The sequence below is a fragment of the Fusarium sambucinum genome, chromosome II, assembly GCF_050947815.1.
Source record: "Fusarium sambucinum isolate potato_lamoka chromosome II, whole genome shotgun sequence".
In the NCBI taxonomy this organism is placed as follows: Eukaryota; Fungi; Ascomycota; class Sordariomycetes; order Hypocreales; family Nectriaceae; genus Fusarium; species Fusarium sambucinum.
Window position 1 is genome coordinate 1,164,171 of NC_139293.1, and position 16,898 is coordinate 1,181,068.

Below are 16,898 nucleotides of genomic sequence, written 5' to 3' on the forward strand. Positions count from 1 at the left end.
AAAGGCTCAGTGACCTCTCCACAAGACTCAGCATCGATGGACAGAGACAGACTCTAACTCTGGTAGCTTTAGCTTCAAGCCTTCCTTCCGTTTTGGTGGAAATCTGGACATTCCGCTCGCCAGCCGCATCACTCTACTCCATTCGATCTGGACGCACGGAACACGAACACCGTCCTCTTTTCGGCCTCGAGACAGCTCACAAGACCACAACTGCCATTAATTTGAGAAGAAACTACCCGTGCCGGTGACATGGCGCGGCGGGCTGATAGGATCACATTTTGTTAAGAATATACGACACCATTTGCATGGTTTAAGAATTTCGATCATTTCATGAAGTAACGAGATGCCCCAAAACAGTAGACTTTCGGTAATAGAACAATATCATAGGGCCACAAGGTCATGCTTTCAGACAAGACTTCAACAAAATTCTATAACAGCAAAAATGTGAATTAGCAAGACAATGGCGGACACTGTCTTCTTCCTTAAACGACAAAACTACAAGCGAAGAAATATACGACACCATGAGAGCTGCAATAGACTGGTTCTACCAAATAACCCATATCTGTCTCGTCAAATCCGGGGGCTCCGACTCCTATTGCTTCCTGGCCAGTGCTTTGTTATTATGTGCCGTGGAGACACACACCTACATCCAGCTTTATCAGTCTGACTTGAAGATATTGCTGGTGTCTCTGCTGATCACCCCAAAACTCCTTTACAATGGCAAATCATCATTGGATTTAGCTACTTCTTCCTCCCGTAACGCACCATCGAGCACCCTCGAAACTGCCTAATAACAACCCAACAATCAGTCAATCAACAGACGGCAAGTCCGTCCGGTTCATTAGCTGACAGTTTGGTTGGTATCGGGCGGCTCGGATCGGAGGGTGCTCGATGATGCGTTGCGCTTCCTTCTCCACGCCAGTCCATATAAGACCGATCGCAATGAAAGAAAAGATCCCAAAGGAAAAGTGTTCCAAAGATTCCCTACCCAGGCGAACCCAAGTAGGAGCAGTCATTACATAGATTTCAATTATCAAAAATCCACTCTCAGCTAATCGCCTCACAGAGATGGATGAAACCCATGGACTCGGATGATGAAGAAGGAAGAAAAGAAAACTGAAAGGGCGGGGGAAGGCGGGCTTTTATAGCTCTGAGGGAGGAAGAAGCTTCTGTATTAACTTTATTGCATGTTGACTGGGCGAGGGATGAAGTCAGTATTAGACTTTGAGAATCACATAGAAGTACGAAGAAGAAATGATATTTAAATAGGACGTCTCACATATCACACAGCGGTACTGAAAACAAGTCACAACCATTTGGGTATTATTAAGATATAGAAGTCATGCAAATCGCTAATGGGAACCCCCAAACTCCAGTTCTATCAAGTCTATATGTATCTTTGGGTATGGCATGTTTAAGGGCAATCAGACAAGGCCAGAGTTCCCTGGAACTGAACGCCAGCAGCAGCGTTTCCAGCCAACGCAATATCGAACCAAATGCCATTGTCGCGGACCTTGGTCGAGGCCTTGAAGGTGGTGTAACCGTTCTGCTTCTTGCCAGTGGCCTTGAAGGGAACAACCTGGGTCTGGAGCTTGGGAACCATGGTTCCCGTCTGGGGAACCTTGTCGACAGCCTTGAGAGTCAAGGCGTTCTTGGCCTGGCTGTCTCGAACAACGGCGGTGATAGTCATGGGAGCGTTAGGCAGCTTCTCACCGGTAAGACAAGAGTCATGGATCTGGTAGAGAACGGTGTCATCGACCTTGTAACCGTGTGTGCCCTGATTGTCGTGGGACTTGCTGACCTTGGTGGACTTCTTGGTCTCCTTGATCCAGAACTTGGTGATACCAGTCTTGGCGTTGATGGTGGTGTCGAACTCAAAGTTGACAAAGTTCTGACCGGAACCGAAAGAGCTACCTGCCTGCCACATAGCCTTAGTGGTGGGAACAGTGGTCTTCTTGCCGTCGTGGCCCATGTAGACAAGCTGGACGATGAGATCCTCGCCGTCTCGGATGTTGTTGGTGGTCATGAGGCGGATGGCACCCTTAAAGACGATCTGGCCCTTGCTGTTGAGGGACAACTCGTCAACGTAAGGCTTGACGTCGTAGGGAGAGATGACGTCGCTGAGCTGCACGCTCTTGGGGACAGTGTCGATCATGCGGGCAAAGACATCAGCACACATGGTGTTGAAGCCCTGTTTGGTAGAAAGCTTCTTCATGGTAGCACGGTCGTTGTCGAAGATGCGCTTATCGGAGTTGAGGGTTTTGTTCTTGGCAACAACAAGGGGGTTCTTTGTGGTTCCGTCTAAGTACTCAGTGACGACACCATTGTGGAAGCTAGATACATCCTTCTGGAAAGGAACGGATGTGTCGTTGTTGGGGTCAGCCTTAATGCCAGTGACATCGGGAAAGTCAACGCTGTGAACACCACCAAGAGCGTGGCCACAAGCAACCATGGCAGTCATGTCCTCCTTGGTGAAGCCAGCCTTTTGGAAAGCGGCAAAGGTCTCCTTCAAGTTAGTGGAAGGCTCAGGGACACCGGAAGGTCCAGGCTTGCCGGCATCGGTACGGCCGGCTCGGAATGGGACGTCGGGGCCGGAGCATCCCTTAGTAGCAACAACGGTGCCGAGAGCGATGAGATCAGCGGCAGTAGCACGCTGGTTGTGGAAACCACTGAAAAATCCGAAAGTGTTGTTCCAAGCGTCACCAGGGTTCTCAGCACGGGTGGTCTCCCAGAAGATGGAAGCGTCAAGACCACCGGTACCAGCCTTGGCATCGTGTGTGACAGCGTCGTGGAAAGCAGTTCGGATCCATTCGGCAGAGTTTTGTCGTCCGGGCTGGCTGTTGCCAAAGGTGCAAGTTATCAGAGCTGTTTACTGTTAGCATGTTCAATAAAAACTATTCGTGACGACTTACCATCAGCGAATCCAAACTTGTTGTATCCACCCTGGTTGTACTGGAGATCCTCAAGATAATCGAACTTTGAGGGCCAGACAAGCTGCTTAGCAGCTGTGAAGGGAACGAGAGCAATAGCGACAGTGGAAGGGCCTTTCATGATGGGCAAGATAGAACGAATGTGAGTGATGAATAGCTAAAGGAAACATTGCATTGACTACGATATGTGAGCTGTCTTATACTAGATTTCTCCTCATATTCGCAAAGACCTCAGCTCTAGCTGTTTCATATTGGGCAGGCAATTTCGGACTATACGAGAAAATGTAGAATGGAAAAGTTCCACTCCGTAGCCTAAAAGAGGCGGACAGGCCGTGTGATCAACAAGGAAAGGGTCCAGGCCAGAAGAAATACGAGTGGGTTTTGTGGTCAAAATCCGCTAATACTGTCAGGGGTCAATTCGAGAACGCAAGGCGAGCCAATAGTAAGGACTTGATTTCAACCTAATGCTTGCAAGTCAATGCCGCTCAATCGTCTAATTTTAGCCGTCGGCTTCTCAGTGCCGGCCGAGACTTGTCAAAGCACTGTAGTTTCCCTGCTAACGTGGATCAGATGGTGATCTAGTTATGGGGTCATGAGTTAGATCTTAAAGTGTTTGATGGTGAAAGTGGCAAGCTGAGAGATAAAATATAGTCAATAATGCATATCCAACAGGCATCGCCGCATCTCCTGTCATCTCTTCTCATACAAATTATTCCCCAACTCTAGCAAAAGCTGTGAATCCACTGAGAACCGTTCTTGGAACAAAAGTCATGCAAAAGATGCGCGCATTCCATCTTATACTCCGTGCGTTACGCTCAGATAAAATAAGTACCGGGATGAAAACATCTACACGGCTTCAGAGGCTTAACTTATCCGCATTTAGTAAAGTGCCAGTAGCCTGGACGTCACATCCTTATTTATGGATATGCTAGAACATATAAAGGCAAATCTAGAATGAAGAATGCAGGAGACCTGAGCACTCGCCTTGACTCGTCTGTACATGCCGTAGGGTAGACAAACAATATGGCCAAACTCTCAATTGTTGAATCAACCATGAAAAGAAGCTTCTCTCTAGATTTAGAAAATCATATGATGAGTGAAATTGCACACTTGTATCGAACTACTAGAAAAGGCAATAGTTGAGAGTACTACACAAAAAGCCTTAGGCTATCTGATAAACTCCGTCCCAAAATACATTCATGTACTCAGTACCCGCGGGAATAGTCTCCACAAGGCCGAGAATACGACGCTGAAGATCACCCATAATAGCCCGAATATTACGATTGGGTGACCAAGGTACAGGATATTGATCTCTTGTATCCAAAACTAGAAGCTGTCTAAGTCGTTTTTTATAGAGAGAAACTATTTCTGTTGATAAAAGTCAGTCATAAAGTACTGAGGTAATAGTTAGACACGAACGTATTATCATTAATAAACTAAAAGAGCGTTTATGAGACACTACCAGGATTTATCTAGATTTTAACTGTGTGATTCACCAATACCTCCAGATACCCACACGATCTAGTTGGTGTTGCGTTTGAAATCCCGAGGGAAAAAATATGCAAAAGGTGTCTCGTGTTTGTTTTTCCCTAGTCCTGCAATGCTTCTCCATCTCTCAACGCATGAATCGAAACCAGGGGCCCCTTGGGAACAATATCAAGATCGTTCAAGCCCAAAACCCGACGTCTGGACTTTGAATACAAAATCTTATACTGATCAATCCAAGTAGAAGCCGTATTCCTAAATGATCCATAAGTCCTGGTACTATCATCCCAGTAAAGTCTCCTCATCCACAAGTGCAAGTTGGGGTAGTGGTCTCGGATGGTGCCTAAATTACACATGAAGATCGGGACGTAAGCGACATCGAAGCGAAGAATAGTTGGATACAGCCGAATATCTGATTCAGTGATATGATCGCCGAGCAGAAATGGGCCTTTGTCGAGAACTCTTTCCAAGCGGTCAAGTGACTTGAAGACTTTATCGACGTTTTCTTCGTAAGAAGCTTGAGACATTGCGAAGCCAGTTTTGTAGACGCCGTTGTTGAGGGTTTCGTAAGTCCACTCGTTCAGGTCATCAATCTCTTGTCGTAGATGTTCTGGGTACAATCCATCTCCGGGCCTGCTGAGTTCGCGACGCTCCTCGGGAAGGAGATGGTCAAACTCGGTAGAAAGCATCCTAACAATGTCGCTAGACTCGTTGCTCACCATGGTATGCGTCTTTGTGTCCCACAGCACTGGCACTGTATATCGTCCCTGGTAATCTGGGTTGGCCTTGAGATACAGCTGTTTGAGAGTATCAAATCCATAGAGAGGATCTTTGGGAAGGGATCCGTATTTGGCTGCTTCTGGGTTATCCTCGAACATCCATCCTTCCTTGCCCATATGGAGCGAACACATGTATAAATCGATCAAGTCTTCGAGTCCTTTGAGACTTCTGATAATCATGGCACGGTGAGACTAGATATTTATTAGAGTGAAAAGTAGGTCAAGGGATAGAATGCTACGTACCCAAGGACAGCCTGGGCTGAGGTAGAGGACGTATCGGTCCTTCTCGGCTGGGAATCGAGAGCCTGGTTCGTTCGAGATGAAGTGACGAAAGCTACTCGTAGGGCGAATGAACGAGCCATCTTTAGTTGGCTTGAGCCTAATCTCATCTACCTTGAAATTTGTTAATCCAGATAACTCTGATCTATGACGGAGTGAGATGGACTGACCTGATCGCCCATGACGATTCTGTGTATGCTCTTTCTTGGGGTAGAGTAATTGAGGGCAAAGGTGAAGTGAGGATATAATTTTTGTATTAGCTGAAAGGAAGAGCGTAACATTCAAAGTTATATTCGAGATAAGTGGAATAATCAGAGGGAGAAGCACGCTCAGATTTATGCCTAGTCCTGGCTCCGGGTGAATGTATATATATGCGCTTGATATTTGGATTAACAATCATATCATCCGAATGAGTACTGATGCAATTACTAATTCAACATCCTCCCCGCACATATGATCCTCTGATAAAGGCACACGTATGTACTTTTGATCGTTGATAATCAAGCAACTAAAGTCGGAAGGTCGAGTAAGCTCCCGTGCGGCACGGCGGAAGATACCTTCGGATCCGACAACACCGGCCGAATAGGATCATGTTCTTTGTATTCATTCATAGTGACTCGAATTTCGTATCGTGACAATTGATCAACCTGTACCAAGAGCTCTCTTGAAAATAGGCAAGAGAATGTCGTCTCTATGATGCTATCATGTAGCATCCTGACTCAGACCCCTCCTCGATGTCTACTTGGCAAGGAATGGAACTGCTTGACACATGACCCAGTCATTGTCCAATCATAGCAACGCATTTGCTGGCAGAAGACTTCAGCCAACTGTTCAGGCAGAAGCCACCCAGATTTCCTACACGGTGTTTATATGTGAATTTCCAAAGTCTAATACTGACTTCATCCTTCACTCTGTGGCTGAGACTCATACAACAGTAAAATTCGCGAACAACCTTATTTTGACTAATACAAAAACTTCCACTTCTCCATCCTTCGGCACAGCCTGATAACACCGCTTTTCAGTCAACCATTCGATTGAAGTACCAAGCATCCGTCAGTTGACCTGTCCAGCTTCCCCTGCTATGACCCATGTGCCGATATCGATCCTAGAAAACATCTTTACACATATCCCTTTGCGGCATTATGGATGCTACTTTCCCGTTGTTCCTCCATTTCCCCAAAGAGATCCAAATCATGATCTGGGAAGCTGCTGTTCGCCCGTCGGGTGATCGCCATGTTCATCGATTCTCCATTGCCGGCTTTCCTCTCAGACATACAAATCGAAACCACTTACGCTTACAAAACACCAAACGCTTATCTGGTGGGGCTTCGCGACTTGTTACCTGCTCTTCATTGACCGTATCTCCGGAAGACGTAGAAGGTATTCCTAATGATTCTATCTACCTGTCAGATAGTGGTCTCTGGACGGCTTGCAAGAATTCACGCGATGCCATGGAGGGACGATTCAAGAGGAACGAATGGTGGTCACATATCAAGTCTCCCTATCACCCAAAACGCACATCGATGCCCGGTCAATGTCTTGGCCGGGAAGACACCACACACACGGCGTCGTACACAGACCACAACGGGGTTGTCAAACACATTACTATAGGCTACGAGAGAGATCTCGTCCACCTAGATTCTCGTTATCTATACATGATTGAAAATATCGATTGGTTTCATGCTTCGAATGGTATCTTTCAGCTTCCCGTCTTCGACAACCGGCGCGGCCACAAGGTCAAGCCTAGCTTCGTCGGCTTCGTCGGAGAAAATATCGCACTGGACTACGATTGTTCTATAATAGACAATTTCTATTCACAAAAGGTGCATTATCGAAGGAAAGAACTAAAAGCGTCTTTTGGCGGGGTCGTGGACGCATGCTGCCGTTTGCTCAAGGCCACGCAGAGAACTGTCTGGTTCGTTGACTATGGCTTAGTGCCAGCCCCAAACACGGCCGCAGAACCGACAACCGTGAGAGAGGTCTTCCGTTCAGGTGACTGCATCTATACAGAAGTCAAGTCAGAAGACATCGGGGTACTATGGCATCTTGGTGACTACGATAGAGCCTATGACGGCGAGAATCATAGTGCATTCGACCTGGTTGGAATAATCGAACGGAGTTTATTTAGACCGGACGGCTCTTCACGTCTTCGAGTCTTAGCCTGCCAGCCTGCGCCTGGAAGGACTATCAGGCCACGAAAGCCATGGGCAGTGCGTTGTCATGGCCATCCTTCATGCGAAGTATGCTACGCGGACAAGCCTGTCCCGCGTGTCCGGCCATCAACGATCGTGGGATCGGAAAGTTCATCAGATCTATCCGACTCAGATTTGAATTTGTTCGACTAGGTAAAAACGTGGACTGTATTTGCATATTTTAGTCAGAGAAATCTACGTTAGGAGACCACTTACGGGTTTGCATACCAATCAAGCTAAATAGGAACAAGTCCTTATCGTATCGACATCAGCACATCTGGGTATCACAACTGTTCTTTCAGCGACATTTATCCTTACAGTTATCTGTACTTTGTATCGTATCAAGGTTATCCATTATCTTTGTATGCAACTTTTAAAAATGGTCCATCGTCGATGTCGGTAACGCGATGAGTGCCGTGTTGCCGAATCTTGTACACGCTCTGCGCAACACCATGAGCAACCAAGATTCGGCAGACTTGTGGAAGACATTGAGGAGGCAGTACTCGGTAAAGATCATCGATGGGTGGGTGACACTCGGTGTTTCAGACAGGCGTGGACAACGATACGTAAACTCGGAGGCAAGGAGGAGCCGGGATCGAGACGGCACAGGGCTGTTAGCTGTTTAATAGAATTCTCTGACGAAGGTCGAGTCTTGTGAGTGAATGCTCATAATCTGTTGTAAAATCCAGAAAACAGAAGGATAGTCTTTTTCTTTTATCATTCAAGAAGATCCCGTTCAAGTGCAAAATAGGATAGACATGGAGGTACGTTCGGTATATCGGGTGGTATCGACAGGACAGGATATCGACGGCGAGGGAGATCAGAGACTTGGCATGATATGTAATGGCTGGTCATGGATCATATTGTCGTTTCGGTAAGCCGAACACTCAATCCAGGTTCTCCCTCAGTGCAGAAGTAGGTCGGGTAGAGAGGATTGCGCCGTTTGTAAGTAGTGTCGTGTTTGATCGAGTCGACTGGCTTATTCACTACCATGATTCATGAAAGAAGCAGAGGTTTCCCAGCACAACATACGTTCAAAAAGCAGAAAGAGAGAAGAAAATCCAGGACAAAAGATCCAGAAGGAGTTGCTGGTAATAGAGGATTGATCGATTCCCTCGGTCCGGTTGTCTTCCTCTAACCGCGGCCCATTCGTCCGAGGACACAAGTCCAACACTCAGCCGAACCAACATAGAAACATGTTCGCCTTAAAGAAATTACTGCTTAAGTTTAGATAAAGACGTTTTATGGTTTTTCAGAGTGCTAATGATAAATCTATCGATTATTCGAGCTACTGGTGTAACAAAGTGTCACTGGTGGTTGAGGATGGCGAAGCATGAAACAGGCCAAAAGTTACGGCTTTTTGGCAATCTGACTGATATGATTGCTCAGGATAATTTTGATTAAATGGGGAATCATTCTGCTGATAAACAAGGATTTCGAGTAATGCTCTGGATTGGTCTCAAGTCATGATCCCTTACGATTAAGTTTTAGTCAAATCAGTAAAGGAACACGACATGTAATCTGTTTCAAGACCACCAGAACTTACTCCAAAGCTCAGAGTATATCACTAAATCCAACCATGTTGGTCAAAGGAGCGAAGCAAGTTCTCCGTCATCAGCAGTCACATATCAAGTCAAAAGCTTCGACTGGAGGGACTGCAACATCTTCAAGTCCAGAACACCGTAGATGGTGTGCAGATACTCATCCAGAAAGGGAAATTCGAATTGGGCTCCTGATTTACAACTGATTCTCTTGGCCCCTGATTCATGGCATGATTGTGGCCCTTGGCCTCGGTATACGGGCTTTCGCCGAGCAGTTGGTAGCGTCCATGCATCTGGGGTAACCGTTATCAATGCACTACGTGCATCAGAACCCCAAGGGATACCCCCAGACTTCCCCAGGTTTCCCAACAATTTCACGGGGTAGGTCTACAGCACCAACATGGTAGAGGCTTGGCTGGCATTGTTGAAGTCTGTTTTTAGTATTGTGGTGAGTCTTTCAGCCATCGGATATGATGATGGGATCTGTCAGTCATGTTCGGAGCTTCGCCGAGTGAGAGACATTGTCAAAGAAGTTGGTGTCGTAAAGACGATAAGACTTTTCTCAAGACCAGAGCCACGTACTTTGTCCAAGTCTATTTCACGAGAGAACTGGGCAGTGTTGAGAATAAACTAGTATCTTGACTCCAACCAAAAGGTCAACTTTAGCCGCCCACAGTGGCTTGCACTAAAACAAGGCAACCATGATCCCATATTTGCAAGGTTGGCTTGCCACAGCTGAAACTGGGGTAAGAGGGTCTGGACAATGAAGACCGAAGTGGTGTGTGTGGGAAGAAGTCGTAAACAATTTGATCCCCGACGTCCATCGGGAGTGCCGTTGGACGGTTTAAACGTAACAGAGTTTCGATCACTAATAAACATCCCGCCAAGCTTAACGTCTGCACCAATTCATGTCGTTTAGTAAGTACTGAGGAGAAACTCTCCGCCAAGATCCCCGCAATCTAGGGTAAAGGTCTGGGCTTTGAAGAAAGTACGGATAGCTCGGAGTATTAGGCAGGGCCAAGCATTGGCGTTGGAGGGATCATATAATTGTTGGAGAATGGTCTGATGCAACTGTCTTCAAAGATGTGTAGACCCAACAGGATGGCACACATTTACGTGTCTACAGCTTATCTGCAGATTCCACATGTCAAAAACGTGGACAAGAGTAACGAGGTGTCAGACACGATATGGAGGGTTGTCTCTTGAAAAAAGACTGTTATTGGCAGTGACATATCAACAAGCAAAAGCGTCGACACGCATGTCGGGGTAAATGCCATCCGGCAAACCGATGACGAGCAGAAGACAGAAAGAAGAAGGTGAGGAAGAATTAGCCTTATCATGTGCGGAATGAAACAGCGACAAGAGGCAAAAAGTGCGGAAACAAATGGTGGGTGATCTGACATGGGAAAACGTGGCTTTGGGAGCATCACTTCAGGGCATGACGAGTGCTGATAGGATAGCGCTAAAGATGGTGTCATTGACTTGCTTTGGGGGCGGTTAAGGCCGAGAAAAGAGTAGAGACGTGAGCTAAGAGTCAGTAGAGTCAAGCTAATGAGGACTTTATTTCCCGGTTCAACTGCTTTGCTTGTCTGTTCTTTTTAGTAATGTCTGGGGTAAAGAATGCGGAGTGATGGAGGCAAGAGAGATGAGATTGAGATCAAGAGTGAGATTCTGTCGGTACTTGACTCATCCTCAGACCATTGATTCATAATATGGCCTCATGTTATGCATCCGAGATATGTACCGTATCTGTTCGGCTTCTAATAAAACACCGGCGTCGAGGATCAGTGGATACTGCCATCAAGCTTAACTCGCTTCTAGAGAAGAAACTGTTTATCATCCAATGCCATGTGATGAACAGAATTTGATGTCCTTGTCTTTATCCCCCACTCAACAAAAAAACACAAATTGCAACATCCGGTATCTTAGCCGGGATACGACACGTCCCTGGTTAGAGTATGCAGTTAGTGTGCTGCGCCTACTGCGACAAGGGGGTAATCCTTGTACTTTACTTTGTACTCTACCCTCCATCTTGTCAGTCTGGTTCTGCTTTTGGGGAACTGTCCTTTCTCCAAGTTTAGGCGGTAAGAGACGAGAGACAGACCTACTTGGAGAATGTTGCTTTGGGCTTTAGCCGAGGATAATATGACAAATAAACCGGACGTGCGGAGGTCTAACAATAGCGATATCTCCAAATAATTGCACCAGTCAAGTGAAGCCATCACCATATATACTTGATCTTGGTATAGCCTTTGATGCTGACATTGGGATCGCATGTCAAAATGCACCCCGTATTCTATTCAAACAGGCTTCCCCGGAATCTATTTACTCAAATCCCTTCATCTTCCGTTCCCCAGATTCTTTATTAGATGGGGCCATTTCGGGAGTCGACCGGTCGATGGAGTTGATTGTGTCCCATCTTGTCCACCAACATGTCCTTCTAAAACAGTGGCGGACAAGCCCTGGTCCCAACCCCCTCGGGGCATGTATCCACTAATGGCCCCTGTAGGAAAGACACATAAGCGCGGGAATCAGCCCAAGTTTGTAGTGGGCCAGTATTCCCCCGCAAAACGAGTATGGGGTCAGAGATTACTCTTCCCTACCAACCACCATCGCGACAATAACAATCTCTTTTTCTCACGGAACTTTATCTACTACGCTAACCATCTCTTAGCTCCCATCTCTAAACATCCAGGCTTTTCCCCTCACTCATCACACCTCCATACGCGGTTTGCCATGTGCGTGGCGTCCCTCCCTCCCTCTAGGACCAAGACTTTCAAGGAAGCTTAACTCAAGAAATACCAAACTAGGTCAAAAAGAGACGTCTTCCATTGATCCGATATGAGCTACGGCTGTCACGATAGCCGAAGCCGTTGAAGGCAAGCCCCTACGTTTTGGGGCTCTTTGGAGTACAGTCTTTGCATTCCTTGGAGAAGAGCGTCTTGCCCTGATGAATTTGACATCTCCTATCGTAGATCTTGATGGAGATGTACTTGGGGGGACGTGTTTGCTACTACCCGACTTGGGTGTCGGTTCTACGTGATGGAACCTCGTGCCTGAGTACATTCTACGACGCACCGAATCTAGACCTTCGTGTTCTGTCTCGGTATCTCTCAGCTGTCGAAATTGACCAGACAAACAAATAAATCTTGATATGCAGAAAATGCAACCAACCTCATTGCTACTCAACCACGAGGCACAAGAATCCGTCGGTACGGACGGCAGGTTGCTCATCTTACGCGTGCGTGCTGGCTGGCTGGCCTCATCTCAGCCTGGCATTCTAAAGTCCGTTGTTGGTGGAGGGTCGCATTGGCTATTAGCCCAGTACCGACTTGGCACATCCCAACAGTCAGGGATGTTTCTGGGACAAGCTTTTTGTCGAGCTTGGCTGACAGCTTGGAAATCTCTTGGACTTGTCTCTTACTCGTACAAGATCGGCAGAAGACCACCAACAGATACACATTTTTTACAAACCCTCGTACGATGAAACATTTGGTACTCCCAGACAGCCAGCCCTTGCCAAAAAAGACTCGATTCTCGATGTCTTCTGCCTTGCTCTCGCGTATCCGTACTGCACACATAAGACGGATCAAGGTCTGGACAAGTGTGGATTCGTCTTGGCAAAATACAGATAGAAGCGAGCCTTTGGGGGTCGGCCATTAGTCTCCGGGCGTTGTCCCATTCTTGTCAAGGGCGGGGGAACAATAGAGAGAGACTAAGAGCATGGGGTAAAAGTCGACTAGCACATGGGGAAGTGGGTGTGAGTGGAGAGACACAGTCCCTTGCAAGTACAGTACATCCTTGTTCACTCCCCAAAGTTGGAGGTCATCCTTCTTAACCTTTGAGATTGCAGTAATACTTTATCTCTGGTCTACAAGTTAACTACCCTTGCTAGTCTGCTAGTTGCCGTTCGTGCGGTGGAGTAAAAAGAGACAACCACTACGGAGGCTTTGCGAAAAGGGCTAGCCATGAATCTAATGGCAAAACCCAAACATGACAAGCCTGTATTGCAGCATTGCATTGTACTGATATGGATGGACATGGACTCTCTCATCTCACATTCACCCGGTATAAAGTCTGACCCCTTCCCCAGGTTTTCCCCCCAGATCCTTTCTCCAGATCAGAAGTATTCGTCTCCTCCTCTCTCATCCTCTTTCTCCTTTTGAGGACACTTCCCTGTCTCTCTCTTCTTCCTCTTTCCCTTTCTCATCTGAAATCTCTGCCCACAATGTTCCCTCAAGGCGAGAACAAGGTGGCTCTCCACCAAACGGACAACTCATCCACCGACAAGGTCGACTTTGAAAAGGCTGTCTCTCTTCACGAGGATGCCTCACAAGAGATCTTCGATGAGCCCACCACCAAGCGTCTTCTACGCAAGATGGACGTCAAGCTCCTCCCCTTCCTTGCTCTCCTCTACCTCCTCTCCTTCCTCGACCGAACCAACATTGGAAACGCAAAGCTCGCCGGTCTCGAGGAGTCCCTAGGCATGACGGGCAAGTGGGATTACAACATCGCCGTCGCCGTCTTCTTCCCCTTCTACGTTGCCGCCGAGATCCCCTCCAACATGGCCATGAAGCGCTTCCGCCCTTCCATCTGGATTCCCTCCATCATGGTCGCCTGGGCCATCTGCACCACCCTCATGGGTATCACTCACAACTTTGGCGGTTTCCTCGCTTCTCGTATGGCTCTTGGTCTTGCTGAGGGTGGCTTGTTCCCTGGTATCACGTACTACATTACTCTATGGTACAAGCGCCACGAGTGCGGTCTTCGCATGGCCATCTTCTTCTCTGCTGCCACTGCTGCTGGTGCCTTTGGCGGTCTCTTTGCCCGTGGTGTTATGGAGATGGACGGTGTTGGTGGTCTCGATGGATGGGCTTGGATCTTTATCATTGAGGGTCTTTTGACTTTTGTCTTTGCTATCATGGCTTTCTTTGTCATGCACGACTACCCTGACACTGCCAAGTTTCTCAACGACACTGAGCGCAAGGAGGTTATCCGCCGTCTTGAAGAGGATCGCTCTGTTCTGTCTGATGCCTTTGACATCAAGTTCGCCAAGGATGCTCTCAAGGACTGGAAGATCTGGGTTCACATGATCATTACCATTGGCATCTACACCCCTCTCTACTCCATCTCCATCTTCCTTCCCACCATTGTCAAGAGTCTTGGCTACACCAACGAGGTTGCCCAGCTCATGACTGTCCCTCCCTACGTTGTCGCCTGTCTCTTCACCATTGGCGGCGGTTTCGCTGCTGATAGACACGGCCAGCGTGGTATCTACATGATTGGTTTCTGTATTGTCGCGTAAGTCATTCTACTTCTCCAATATGCCAAGATTCTAGGCCGGGTGATCTCCCGACTTGGCATGCTTGTTTAGGACAACAGATTCACTAACACTTTCTGAATAGTATCGTTGGTTTCATCATCCTCGCCACTGTCGACTCCCACGGCGCCAAGTACTTTGCTGCTTTCCTTATCACCTGCGGTATCTACCCCAATGTTCCCCAGGGTGTCGCCTGGAACGGCAACAACATCGGTGGTTCTCTCAAGCGTGGTGTCGGTATTGCTATGCACGTCGGTTTCGGCAACCTTGGTGGTGCTGTCTCTGGCTTTGTTTACCGCAAGGACGACGCTCCCAACTACCGAAGCGGCCACTGGACCCTCGTCGCTACCACTACCATGAGCTGCATCCTCAGCATCTTCATGACTTTTTACCTCCGCCGCGAGAACGCCCGCCGTGACCAGACTCACAAGGCTCCTCACGAGTACACCCGCGCCGAGAAGGAGTTGGAGCAGAACTCTGGTGACAACGCCACCTTTTTCCGATATACCGTTTAAAGCACGGGCTTGTATCGGAGGCGATATCTTGCAGAACATCTTACAAGATAATCGTACTATTTACATATATAAAGCATTTATTTGGATATCACAGCGAAATGGGTCATGAAATCACGAAAGAGCCTAGAGTATGAAAAGGCTTTTCATTTTGGGAAAATATGTTCTCTAGAGTTTGTTTGGTCGGGTTATGAGACTTAGACGTTTTGACATCTCAATATTACGAAGAAGCCATTCATGGTTAGAGCTCTTGACAATACTGTTCCTCCGTTTTCCTGCAGTGATGTTTGCTTATCTAGTGAGTCAGTAGAGGATTATGCTGCAGGAGGCTTACTGCAGCCCTGCACACGAAACACACAATTAAAGCCACGAATTAACAACTCAACCAACAGAGACATAAAAAGACTAACCCGTCGGAAGGAAAAGCCACTCACTCGCATCGTACAGGGACCTTTTGCAATACAATAGCAGTCTAGACCCTGCAGCAGCGACAGGGATGGGACAAAGATCAAGATGAAGATCTGCCAACCAAACCCCAGTCGCAGCAAGAATGCCGTCTTATCCGTTTTGTAAGATTTGGATAAAGTCGATCCTTTGAGACACGTCGTCGCGATAGCCTAAGAAGTGGCACTTTGACATTCCAGTAGGTGGAGGATCGACAACCAACCTATAAGCTTAAGTAAAAGGTATTAATTACGCTTACCGAATCACAAAGCCGGATGTTTATTTCTGTTCACATGTTGTGTTCTTGTCTTGCAGGGCTACTCTTTCAGCTCCAGTAGCCACCCGTTGATCGTCGTATTTTCTTACCTGCGTCGCATTAACTTTGTATTGTACCACTTCCCTTTTTTATAACCAGGGCATCGGAGGTGTATTGTCCCATGTTGGCCTTTTTAAGTATGGCGTTTTTGCGAATTATCGTGGTGGCTGTATTGGGAAATGCCCACCAACAGACGGAACAGTCTCCCTGTTCCCGGATGATTACTGCATACAGAAGTCAATAAGCAACCTAGTCATGGGTATGAATAGATGGCTGTCTGCGAACTAATCTTAGTATCTTAATAGCAGCAGCTATTGCCATGTCTGGTTAATCTCCCGAAAGCTTGAATTGGAATGCTGCCACCACCGAATTGGCGTTGGATACGAGACAATCCAACCTAGACAATGCATTTAGCCGGTAGTGAAGTAAAGCTTGATATCAGAAAATAGTTTAGGCGGGTATTGCAAGATGAAGAATGAGATTTCTGGCTTCTCCAAATTTGTTTCTCTTTCATATTTTGACTCCCCGCATAACGATATCTCCAACTTGTCTTCCCATATTTCGGCGCTGTGTGTTTCAATTATGCTTGTCTGAGTTTAGGAATGTATACGTTACAACAAGTTACTCTTCACCTGACGTATCGTCTGATTCAACGCCGACATAATAGATCTTAGTTGCCGGTATGTAATTCCCTCATTCAAGACGTGGAGGCTGTAAACAGGACTTACCAGGAACAGATAGTATGCTGATGATCAAGTGTCATGTGTAGTAACATTGACTCGGATGAAGCCGAGGATCTGCACCTATGTAGTCAACCACGTGGTCGAGGGGTTATGTCGCACTCTGCCAAGTCCAAGTCCAAGTCAGTTCAATGCCTTCATTACCTCTCAGGCCAGGCGTGACTCCTCAGAAGAGCTTTGTGAGTACAGCCAGAGCCATATCCAACGCGTCCATCAAGTCACCAAGACGATCAAGGTCCCCTTCATATCACAAAGCACGTAAAACGGGGCAGCACGCGATTGATTTGAGCCAATGGGAAGTGTCTAGAATTAAAATCTAAGTAATACTGATTGTGGGAAGAGAAATCCAGTAATCATCTA

At 47.1% G+C, this 16,898-nt stretch overlaps 4 protein-coding genes across 4 annotated transcripts; 2 read left to right on the forward strand and 2 right to left on the reverse strand.

Moving 5' to 3' along the window:
- Window positions 1-1,414: 1,414 nt before the first annotated feature.
- Window positions 1,415-3,051, reverse strand: FSST1_007181 (heme peroxidase; the record flags this gene model as incomplete). Its single annotated transcript, XM_083223938.1, has 2 exons — window positions 1,415-2,865; window positions 2,913-3,051. The coding sequence occupies 2 exons, from the start codon at window positions 3,049-3,051 to the stop codon at window positions 1,415-1,417; spliced, it is 1,590 nt and encodes a 529-aa protein (XP_083083142.1).
- A 1,468-nt stretch (window positions 3,052-4,519) lies between these two features.
- On the reverse strand, window positions 4,520-5,655 carry FSST1_007182 (glutathione S-transferase; the record flags this gene model as incomplete). Its single annotated transcript, XM_083223939.1, has 3 exons — window positions 4,520-5,386; window positions 5,438-5,587; window positions 5,644-5,655. The coding sequence occupies 3 exons, from the start codon at window positions 5,653-5,655 to the stop codon at window positions 4,520-4,522; spliced, it is 1,029 nt and encodes a 342-aa protein (XP_083083143.1).
- A 960-nt stretch (window positions 5,656-6,615) lies between these two features.
- Window positions 6,616-7,818, forward strand: FSST1_007183 (uncharacterized protein; the record flags this gene model as incomplete). Its single annotated transcript, XM_083223941.1, has 1 exon — window positions 6,616-7,818. The coding sequence occupies one exon, from the start codon at window positions 6,616-6,618 to the stop codon at window positions 7,816-7,818; it is 1,203 nt and encodes a 400-aa protein (XP_083083144.1).
- A 5,616-nt stretch (window positions 7,819-13,434) lies between these two features.
- FSST1_007184 (major facilitator superfamily domain-containing protein) lies at window positions 13,435-15,041 on the forward strand (the record flags this gene model as incomplete). Its single annotated transcript, XM_083223942.1, has 2 exons — window positions 13,435-14,507; window positions 14,612-15,041. The coding sequence occupies 2 exons, from the start codon at window positions 13,435-13,437 to the stop codon at window positions 15,039-15,041; spliced, it is 1,503 nt and encodes a 500-aa protein (XP_083083145.1).
- Window positions 15,042-16,898: the final 1,857 nt, after the last annotated feature.